Source organism: Otolemur garnettii, unplaced genomic scaffold (genome assembly GCF_000181295.1).
Source record: "Otolemur garnettii isolate 467f Iridium unplaced genomic scaffold, OtoGar3 scaffold00012, whole genome shotgun sequence".
NCBI lineage: Eukaryota > Metazoa > Chordata > Mammalia > Primates > Galagidae > Otolemur > Otolemur garnettii.
In genome coordinates this window covers 3,322,160-3,330,752 of record NW_003852407.1, presented here as the reverse complement: position 1 = coordinate 3,330,752, position 8,593 = coordinate 3,322,160, and the positions used below count along the sequence as shown (strand labels likewise).

The window sequence follows — 8,593 nt, the reverse complement described above, 5'->3', positions numbered from 1 at the left end:
GTGTTTGACTTGAAGATTCCACTATTGACTTTGCATTTAGAAGCTGGTAGAATCTCTGGGATTCAAAGGAAAATGAAATATTAATCCCGGGAAAGGGGTGGAGGCTTAATATTCAGATTTGTTTAAAAATTCAGTCAACATAGATCTATTTTGACAGCAGGACTGAAAGACTGAGGCAACAGGTTCAATCTGGGCTGCAGACAAGAGTGAAAGCCATAGGCATACTGTCCCCATCTGCCCAGAGGGGGACAGCCTTACCTAAGAGGTGTCCTAACCATAAACAGAGTCACAAAGTGACCAAGATCTTCCTTGGCAAACAGTTCATATAAAAGAACACATTTCTGAGGGAGAGGGAGAATATTGTTTTTCCTTTAATTGACCAACTCCAATTATGCTTTTAGCACTATTAAGAAGTATGTTTAGAAACTGGTCAAGTAATGAGCTACTATAACGCAGGTTAGGACAGACCTAGGAGATGGCTTCTGCCTCGGCTCTTCTAAAAACTTCTCTTCCAACCTGAAAACACACGGGGTTTCACCTCCAGACAAACAATCACTTCCCTAATTCTGTTTTTCACTAACTTAAAACATGCCCATGGGTACTGCCTTTTGTATTCTCTGCTATTCAAGGCTATTTATAGATTTTTAAAGATTGAGACAAATCAAAAAGGGATTAAGAGAAGTATGAAAACACTCTCTAAAGACCATTTGACAGTTTAAGAAAGAAGGCAATTACAGCTGTATACATAGCTATTACCTTGGAAGTCACACTTATTCACTTGTGTTCAGAAGAACATAAGAAATCTTTCCTTTAAAATGAACATGGGAAACTATAATAAGACACAAGATAAGAATGGTTTGAGATCTCTTGCCTAGGATCTTATCTTTAAAATCCATGGCTACAAACACAATAAAAAAATACATTTCTTTTCAACCAATTCTTTTTACATGGTTGATGATACCCTTTGGGGGGAAAATCTCCAAATTTTAGGTCAAAAATATTTTGTTTAAAATTCAAAATAACTAGTTATTTTCTTAAAGATAAATGCTTGAGGTGATGAATACCCCAAGTCAGGAGATGAATTACCCTGACTTCATCACTGCATATAGTATGCTCATGTCAAAACCTCACAGGTACCCCATAAATACCTGCAACTATTATGTACCCATAAAAATTAAAAATTTTAAGAAAAGGTTTTAAATGGACTTCAGAGGACAAAAGTCACAGCACTTCATATTTTGGAAGACAACAAACATGGACTTTCCCACCTTGGAAAAAGGATAACAGCAACACTTGTCTTATCAACTAACAAGTGATCTCTTACACGGGGATCTGTTTACCCCAAACACTAGAAGCCCTCCAACACCAGCACATTTGAACAGGAAGAACTCTAGTATGGTGAAGATAGGTGTTTTGTCGTAAGTTGATTACCTCAAATAAAGCTCCTATATAAAAAATTTAAAATATAAAAAAGAATAAAGTTTAACAAAAGCAAACCATTTGCTCAGAATGGGTTGTATGTGTAACCTTAAGGAACATTATTAGTGCGGGAAGGTAAGGAACACAGGCACTGTCTGTCATTCCTTTATGAGCTGAAGTCTTAAGCAGAAAGAAGGGTAGAGAGAACATTTAGGTCTTGTCCTAGCTGCCCTATATTGCAACTTCTGATCAGGGATTGAGGACAGGATGGCCGCATGATCCCTTCTGCTGGGATGCAGTGGAGAGATGGAGTCAGGACGGCCAGGACCACTGCCCAGCACACCCTTGCTGCCCAGCAGGGGCTATGTTTTTATCATGCCTGGCCATAGGCACATGACCCACTGTGTGTCCCTCTGACCTACGCTCAGTGGCCTAGAACAAGAAATCTTCAGAGGAAAAAATATTTTTAAAGGTTTCTTTCTCTTAGTTGATAAAATATTTTTTTGTAAAGAAAAACTGGGAGGTAAAAACCTCATCCTTTAGTATTTAAAGCCGTGAGTCTGTTCATAACTTGAAGTCATGTTTTAAAGAGGTATTTCCTTACTTAAGTCTATTCATAGCTCCCTGATAGCTGAGAAAGCAATTAGCTACACTATACCCTCGTAGGCAGTGTAACTGGCTTTACTAATTACATTCTCATTAACAGGGTGTTATTTCACTACTCTTGCTGGGAGTTTTTCAAACATCCCTTTGGCTGGTAGGATACATGGGAGTCTTCTATCCCATACTGTTTAATTACTTGTGACAACTTGTAATTAATTTCTTACCAAGGATGCCACACGAAAGAAAAAAGAAAAACGATCGTCGTCTCTCGTAAAATAAAGTAAAACTATGAATTTATGCATAGGATTGGAGATTTAGCTATGCTAAGTGAGATGAAAACCAACAAATTAAGCATTAAGATTTTAATGTAATGACATAAGACCCTGTCGGACCACTGCAGGTCTTTACTTTTCAATCTGTAACATGGAGTTAGAAACATAAGCATTTTAGGGTTACTGTGAAAGCTAAAAATTTTAAAGAAAATAAAGACTCGGTAAGCAAGTTTTAAAAATGCTAAGTGACAGATGCTGCCAGACATGCCCAGCTGCCCAGATGATTTAGAGCACACTTAGACTCGCCCATCTGCAGCCACAGCCTGTGTCTAGCCCGTTTGCAGGCTCACAGGGATCTAGTGCCTATCTTTGCTTTCTGTCTTCTGGGACAGCTGAAACGGGCTGGAAGGAGTTCAGGATGGAACATTTCCAGTGCTCCTCCAGCTGGGTCCTGTTAGCTGAGAAGCCCTCCGTGGTTGACCAGAGTGCTCCTGGCCACCATCACAGCATCTCAGGGGTGGCAACAAGGTGGTTTCTTTAGAAATGTTAGTTGGTGAGGGGGAAAGCTAGAATTGTGGTGGGTAGGTAGGGAAGAGGAGGAAGTTGGTTACATTTCAAGAGTAAATCACAGACCTGTATAGTCCTCCAATGCAGCAACATCTATAAACTTGTGATGTGCATACTCTTTGTGTTATCAGTTCCCCTTCTACAAATGTACCCAGACATAACTGTACAAGTATACAAAGACATAAAGAGCATTCACTGTCATAATACTTGAAATAGCAAATTCCTAGTGGTTATTTTTAAAAAAAGAAAAGTAGACTCACATGGATAGTCAAGATAAAATGGTAAGTGAAAAACCAGAGAGGACTCTCTATACACAAAGTAGTTATTTCAGTCTTAAAACAATACACTTCTATGCTTAAACATGAATAAGAATTCACCAAAAGATGGGTCAGGGAGTGGGAGAGAGAACTTCTGTATTTCTACATAATTTGAATTTCTTATGAGGTTATATTTAATAACCCCTGTATAGAAAAGAGGTAACACAGCAGGCCCATGACTACTGACTGGTCTTAGAAAGTCCTGCTTCCAAAGTTGACAGCCAGCTGGTGTCTGGGAGCTTAGATTTCAGGAGGGGTCTCACTGTTCCCCACTAAGAATAATTCACTCTGTCTAAATTGTTCATACAAACAGCGTGGCTTGTGCTGGACACCTGCTTTCCTTCTGGGAGTCTGGAATTCTGGTGTGTGCTTGGCAAAAGGTGCCTACACAACTGAGCCCACATGAAAATGCTGGCCACCAAGGCTCAGGTGACATTCCTGGTAGGCATGTCACAACTCACTTGGGGGGCCTTATGTGCATGTCCAGAGACTCCACTGGGAGAATGTGCTCGGTGGCTTGTGCTTGGGTCCCCTTGGACTTCACTCCATGCACTTTCTCCTTTCCTGATTTTATTCTGGATCTTTTTACTACAATAAAGAACAGCCACCTTTTGCTAGGTTCTACATCTGTCTAGCAAATGACTGAATCTGGGCATGGTCTTAGGGGCTCTAAAGTTTCCCTATCATCTCTTCCCATAGCACCTTCTTCTTCATCTTAACATTACACTTTGTGATGAAACTATCTTTTTCATTAAGTTCCATGAGGCTAGCTATGTGTGTTGGTTACCACTGTATACTACACAAATAATATGTATATTAAATAAAGGACAAAAGTTCAGCTACTAAAACATGACAATCTGGAGTGGGTATGGATGTTTTATTGGCAATAATCCTTTTTAGATTCTGAAATCCTAGAGTCACACAAATTAAGACACTAAAAAGTCAATGATGGCAGAACCAAACTCCGTATTTCATGAAAATTACCTAGAGCTCCCTTTACCTCACCCCTCATTTGAGCTCCTACCTGAAGAGAGAAACTCTAACCAGGACAGAGTTTCCCAAACCTTTGGGCCACTCATGGTTCATTCGGAGAGGCCATGAGGAGAAAGGAACTCCCAATGTGCTATCCTCTTACTTCTACTCTCATTCCTTATGCCTGCGGCTCTTCTTTTATCCCACAACCCTTGTGAAAAATGGGAAAAGTTGTATTAACAACTGTGGATTGGAGTTCTGGTACCTGGAGAGCTGAGATGTCAATCTTGAGTTGAACTCCAACAATATTCACATTTACCCAAAGCCAATTTGTCTCAGTGATGCCTAATTCCCTGATGGTCCAGATATCTGGAAATGACAATGGGCCGAGGGGTCTGCGCTGGGCAGTCTTCATGCTGCTATTGACTAAAATCCTCCCTAGAGTCCCCACTACCACCCAGCCTTGGGGGCCATGTGATATAAGGGATTACTTGGCTTGCAGATCTTGGGTCTATTTTGCTGGGTATATTTTCTCCATTCTATCATCTCACCCTATTGCATTAATCTAAATCTTATCCCAAAGAGAAATTAACCTGCCATTTCTACAGTGTTATCAGGCCTCTGCAGTAGTTTGTATAATGTGGTCTGGGGGAAAGCCTCTTAAGTCCTAGAAAGTCTTTTATCTGGGGGTTCCTACGAAGGGCTGAAGCCAGCAGCAGCCTTTGCTCAATGCTGGGCTTTCAGAACACCAGCACAGTGCTCCCTGCAGCTGCCCGACCCTCCCTCCCAGCATCTTCCTCTCTTCTCCGTCACCTGTGTGTGTCTTTATCTGCCCACTCGCAGCCCATTAGAGCTAAGCAACCAAGGGGAAGAGTCTGTCTTGTGTGTACGGCAGTGCCTCACAAGGCCAGTGCTTAATAACTATACTTCAATAAATTGGTGCCTTCTTTCCTTTACTTGCAGAATGGACACAACACTTGCTAACTTTTTGCAATGCTCATGGAAAGGAAATAAGTAAAATTCTGGACATTATACCATGTAATAAAGTCCAAAATAGCAGATTTAAGCGTCCCTTAAATCCTATCTCCCATGCTATTAAGTTCTCATTTGTAGAGAGGTTCTGTAGACTGGTAAACAGAAATTAAATGCACAGATGCTGCGATATGAAGGGATTTAACTTTACATCCACAGGTAGGAGATGGTAGAGGTGACTGAATGGATAGCAGCTGTGCTTTCATCATTGCTCACCACTCTCTCCTGTCACCTGTCGCGTACCCCTCCTCACCCTTCCACTAGCAAGCATCTCTCCTGGCTGTCTCTCTCCCACCCCTCCTCCCTGCTTTCTTCCCTCTATGAGGTAAGAAAGGTTTTCCTTTCTTGCTCAAAGGTTTTCTAAATAACCAAAAAGCCCTCTCTCTCCCCTCTCATCTGGAGGGGGCCAACACCTGCCTCCCCCGGCCCAGCTCTGCTGTGACATTCCTGCTCTCTGCCTCATTCTGTGCTCTTTACCTTGCTGGCCTTCAGGATGTTGATCTGTTCTTCATACACGGTGTCCCTGTTTTTCTCCAGAAAACCATCTGAAAGGTACTCCACCTGGGGCCACAGCAACAGGACAGAGAAACAGTAGTTAGTGCCTCAGCCTGACATGGTGCCTTCAGTGGTTTGAGTACTTGAGTGTTTCCATCTCAACCACATAGGGTTTCCCTGAAATGCACTGCAAGTAGATAGGAGACTCACAGATGCTCTCATTTAAAATGCAAACCGAATAAATGTTCAGGATTTACAAAGAGGGAACTGAGTATTCCTTCTGTGGAAGAAAATATTGTCTTAAAAGAGAGTTCCCATGACAGAAGGCTTCTTTAGGACTATATATAAATGCATCTTCTCAGCCATAGCCCAGACCCACTGAATCAGAATTTGCATTTTAAAAAAGCCCTTGGTGATTTATACACAAACTAAAATTTGAAAAACACAGGGCTGGTGTATATGGAACAAACCATTTAGAAAAATCCTACATACACACCAGTCACTGGGAAAGGAGCAGCCTGAAGGAGAGTGACACCTGTCCCAGGTAAGAAGGCAGACCATTCAATTCCCCTTTTCTACTCCTCCCCCTTTTCTCTCTCAAGCTCCATGAGGGCAGACTCATAACTGCCCTACTTGCCACTGAGTTCCCCCAAAAGTGACTCTCAATAAATACTTAAGCATAAGATTGGGCAAGGCCAACTCCCTGCCACATATTAGCAATTTGACATCCCCCAGAAATGGAGTAGGTAAGAAAGGATGGAAGCTTTGGGCCACTTGAATTCAAAAGGGACAGCTCCTTCTTGGCCTAGAAATCTGAGTCTACCAAAAGTGGGGCTACGGGAACGCGCACCTTATCTGGGGCTATGGGAATGCCCACCTTATCTGCGAAGTGCACAACAATGAAGGCTGTGTTGGACATGCGGGGCTTCTGGAAGTGCTGGCTGCTAGAGTGCCGGTCATAGAGCTTCTGGGCCCAGTTCTGGTCAGTTCCTTTGGGGACCTGCAGAACCACAAAACACAGGAGAGTGCTTTGTGAAAAGGAAAGAGCTACCAAAGAGAAATGGAGTCTGTCAGTAAGCTGGCTCCCACTCTCAAATCAGGACCTTAGTAGGACTGTGGAAAGAATGATTCAACCATGGATGTTCAGGATCCCGTCACAGTGTGCCCCTGACCTGCTATGTGTAGGCTGGTTCCCATGGGAGCGTGCTGAGCCTCAAAGAGCCTGATGTTAGCAGATAATGGAAGTGCCAGAAAGGATGAGGGTGGGACCAATTTGAAGATGCATCCTCCCCGCAGTTGGGCCCATGACATCAGCAACATGGAACATTTCACATCCAGCTCCAGGGCCAAGCTCCTGCTCACTCAGGTGAGCTCCTTTCCAAGCTCCTTTCCAAGAAATCCCACCCTTTCCAAGCTCACTTAAATGCCCCTGTCCTGGCTCAGCTCATGTTCACCCTTTTCCTGACCATTCTTCACCTCACTTCTCTCTTCCTTGGAATTCCTCACAGTTAGGCTGACAGCACACTGCCCACCACTGGTTATTAGGCATGTCTTATCACCTCAGACTACAAGTTTGTTAGAGTCAAGAACCAACTATGTGCCTCACTGTTGCTGTCCTGCCCCTCAAAGAACTTAGATTGGGTTCTAAGTAGCATGTACTGGGTACTGAGTACTAGCGATTGATCTACATGGTACTAATCTCCTCCTGCCCAAAATTTAAGTTCACATTTAGAGGTTCCACTGCATGGAGAATTTGGAAGGGCAGCTACCTTTCAATATCTTTATGGATGGCTTCAAAAGTAAAAAAGCATCTTCCTTCACTGGAAAGATAAGAGTCACTATAACCACCATTACAATCATCCAGGATGACACAACTCTTCCAGTGGGAAGGTATTTCCTCCTCTATCATCCCTGACCACCACTCACACACCTACTGACCAGAATCAGTGCAGTCTGCAGTTACAGATCAGTAACTGACTTGCCCTTCTTTGGTTCAGGTTGTACATTTAGATCAGGCAGGGCTGAAGACGATCCTTGCACTAGCCATGGACGAAGGGCTTTGTATAGTAAATTAATAAAATCTGTGCCATGAAGAAAATGCTTACCTGCTTAGGAAGAAATTTCTAAAATCCTTTGTAAGCAAACTAATTTTTCTCAAGCTTCAATTCAGTGTAACTAATATTAAATACCCAGCGCTAAGTGCCAAAGGAAATTCAAGAAAAATAGCCCTTTCTTGAAGGAGGCTATTAATTGTGTGGGGCAGACAATAAGATATATTTAATTCAGCACTTTCTATATATACGGTTTTATATTTGTCTCCAAGCATCCTGTGTTTAGAACCACCAGGTGTGAAGGAGGGAGAGGTCGGCCTGGCAGGGCTGTCAGGACCAGGCAGGACAGAGGAACCTGAAGGGACTGGCACAACTGGGGCAGACAGACCAAGACAAGAAGGCCACCTGGGCAAACTCTTAGATCTGCTAGGAATAAAATCATCTTGTCTTGAAAATAAAATTGGCCTCTGAGAAGACTCTGTAATCTTGCATATTCACTAACTCAGATTGGCATGAATTAATAAGCAGAGGAGACCGACAATCAAGGTCACATGTATGCATACTTCCTGACAAGGATCAGTCTCTCCTTTCACTGCCCACTGTGCTTCTAAGGAAGAATAAGGGCCGGCAGGAATTCACAACAATTAAGATTCTCAGATAATACTAACAGCTGAAGCCCACAGCACTTATTTGCTATACGTTTTCAACATATCAATCAACTCATTTCAGCTTCATATGATACTATAAGCTAGACATGATGTTTGCACATATTTGAGGGACAAGGAAATTGAGACAGCAAGGTTAAGAAACTTGCTAAAGGTCACACAAGTGGCTAGGAGAGCTGGGGTTGCAACCAGGACAGGCT

The 8,593-nt window shown here is 42.6% G+C and overlaps 1 protein-coding gene across 1 annotated transcript in view; it reads right to left on the bottom strand.

The window, feature by feature from the left end:
- MYO5B (myosin VB) overlaps positions 1-8,593 on the bottom strand; it is a 316,910-nt gene that overhangs the window by 86,532 nt on the left and 221,785 nt on the right. The window contains exons 13-14 of the mRNA XM_023510163.1: positions 6,555-6,677; positions 5,660-5,743 (exon numbers count right to left, since the gene is read on the bottom strand). Coding sequence (XP_023365931.1) covers positions 5,660-5,743; positions 6,555-6,677 — 207 coding nt within the window. The remainder of the gene's footprint in view (positions 1-5,659; positions 5,744-6,554; positions 6,678-8,593) is intronic.